General features: G+C 42.9%; 1 protein-coding gene across 1 annotated transcript; it reads right to left on the reverse strand.

Moving 5' to 3' along the window:
* Window positions 1-242: 242 nt before the first annotated feature.
* On the reverse strand, window positions 243-584 carry EV420DRAFT_1227917 (uncharacterized protein; the record flags this gene model as incomplete). The annotated part of the gene is made up of 1 exon (XM_060466520.1): window positions 243-584. A coding segment is annotated over one exon (342 nt), but the record flags the coding sequence as incomplete, so codon positions are not given.
* Window positions 585-1,199: the final 615 nt, after the last annotated feature.

Genomic DNA, 1,199 nt, shown 5'->3' on the forward strand with positions numbered 1-1,199 from the left:
TTGGCAAAGAGAGCTGCTTTGGCAGCAGATGTGATGGTGGAAAGGTACCATTGATAATGGTAGGGAAGGGAGCTGATAATACAAGTTGAATATTCATTGTCTGACAAGGTAACACCAACACCGCAGAGCTCTTCATATTTGGTGTGAAGCTCAGCTAAGTGTGTGCGAATGTTGCCATTGTTCAGACACTTCATGCTGTCAAACTTGGCCTGCATGTCTGCAATGATGTGGGTACTGAGGGCAGTAAACTTTTCAGTCAGGACATTCCACATCCATTCGACAGTGGGACAGCGAAGGAGCTCAGTGAGTGTGGAGTCCTCCAGCTTTTGAACAAGGTAGTGACATGCTTTCTTCTCCTTTTTCTGCCACTCAACAACTTCAGCTCTAGCTGCCACTGCAGTAGCAGCATCATCGCCTTGTTGAGGGCCAGGAGGAGTAGGATCGGAACCGTCAAAATGGCCCCAGATGCCCTTGGATTTGACAGCAATCTCAAAGCGGTGGTGAAAGATAAGCCAGTTCATACCCGATACATGTAGCTTTGGGATGTTTGACAGTGTGGTAAAATCAGCAGTGATGGTAGACATGATGGGGATGGGACTCAGAGTCAAAATAGCAGCAACAGGATTCAGCAGCAGGGTGAGATGCAGGGCCTAATGACCTGTTAGAGTGCGATGTAGATATCTATACAAAAGATAACTCAGACAAGCACTTGGAATGTGAGAGACATGTCTATTCACCTATACAAAAGATAACTACGAGTGAAATGTAAGTAAAGTATAGAACAAGGTAAATAAAAGATAGCTCACCTCAGACAAGCACTTGGAATGCGAGAGACACGTCTGAGGCACAAGGTACAACTATGGTGGATATATACTGTACAGTAGACAGCGCAAATGTATGTAGATAGGTAGAATGAAGTAAAATGAAGTGTAAATACACAAAAGTCCATGGAGAAATAAGGGTCCAACTACAGGCACACTTGCAACTCCAACAAAAACTATTGCTAATATCCTCAAATTCACATTCTATTTTGATGCTCTTTCATGAATCTAGATATGGTCCAACAGTGAGTCTTCCCTAGAAGGTTTCCTGGGGTTCAATTCCTTAGGGTACCAATGATGATGTCTGTGATTCTGTTTTTTTAAATGTAGAATGAGTACATGTGTTACTTGTATTGATTCTCTGAAAACTCTTGACAA

This window comes from Desarmillaria tabescens, assembly GCF_030435595.1.
Source record: "Desarmillaria tabescens strain CCBAS 213 chromosome Unknown EV420scaffold_1, whole genome shotgun sequence".
NCBI lineage: Eukaryota > Fungi > Basidiomycota > Agaricomycetes > Agaricales > Physalacriaceae > Desarmillaria > Desarmillaria tabescens.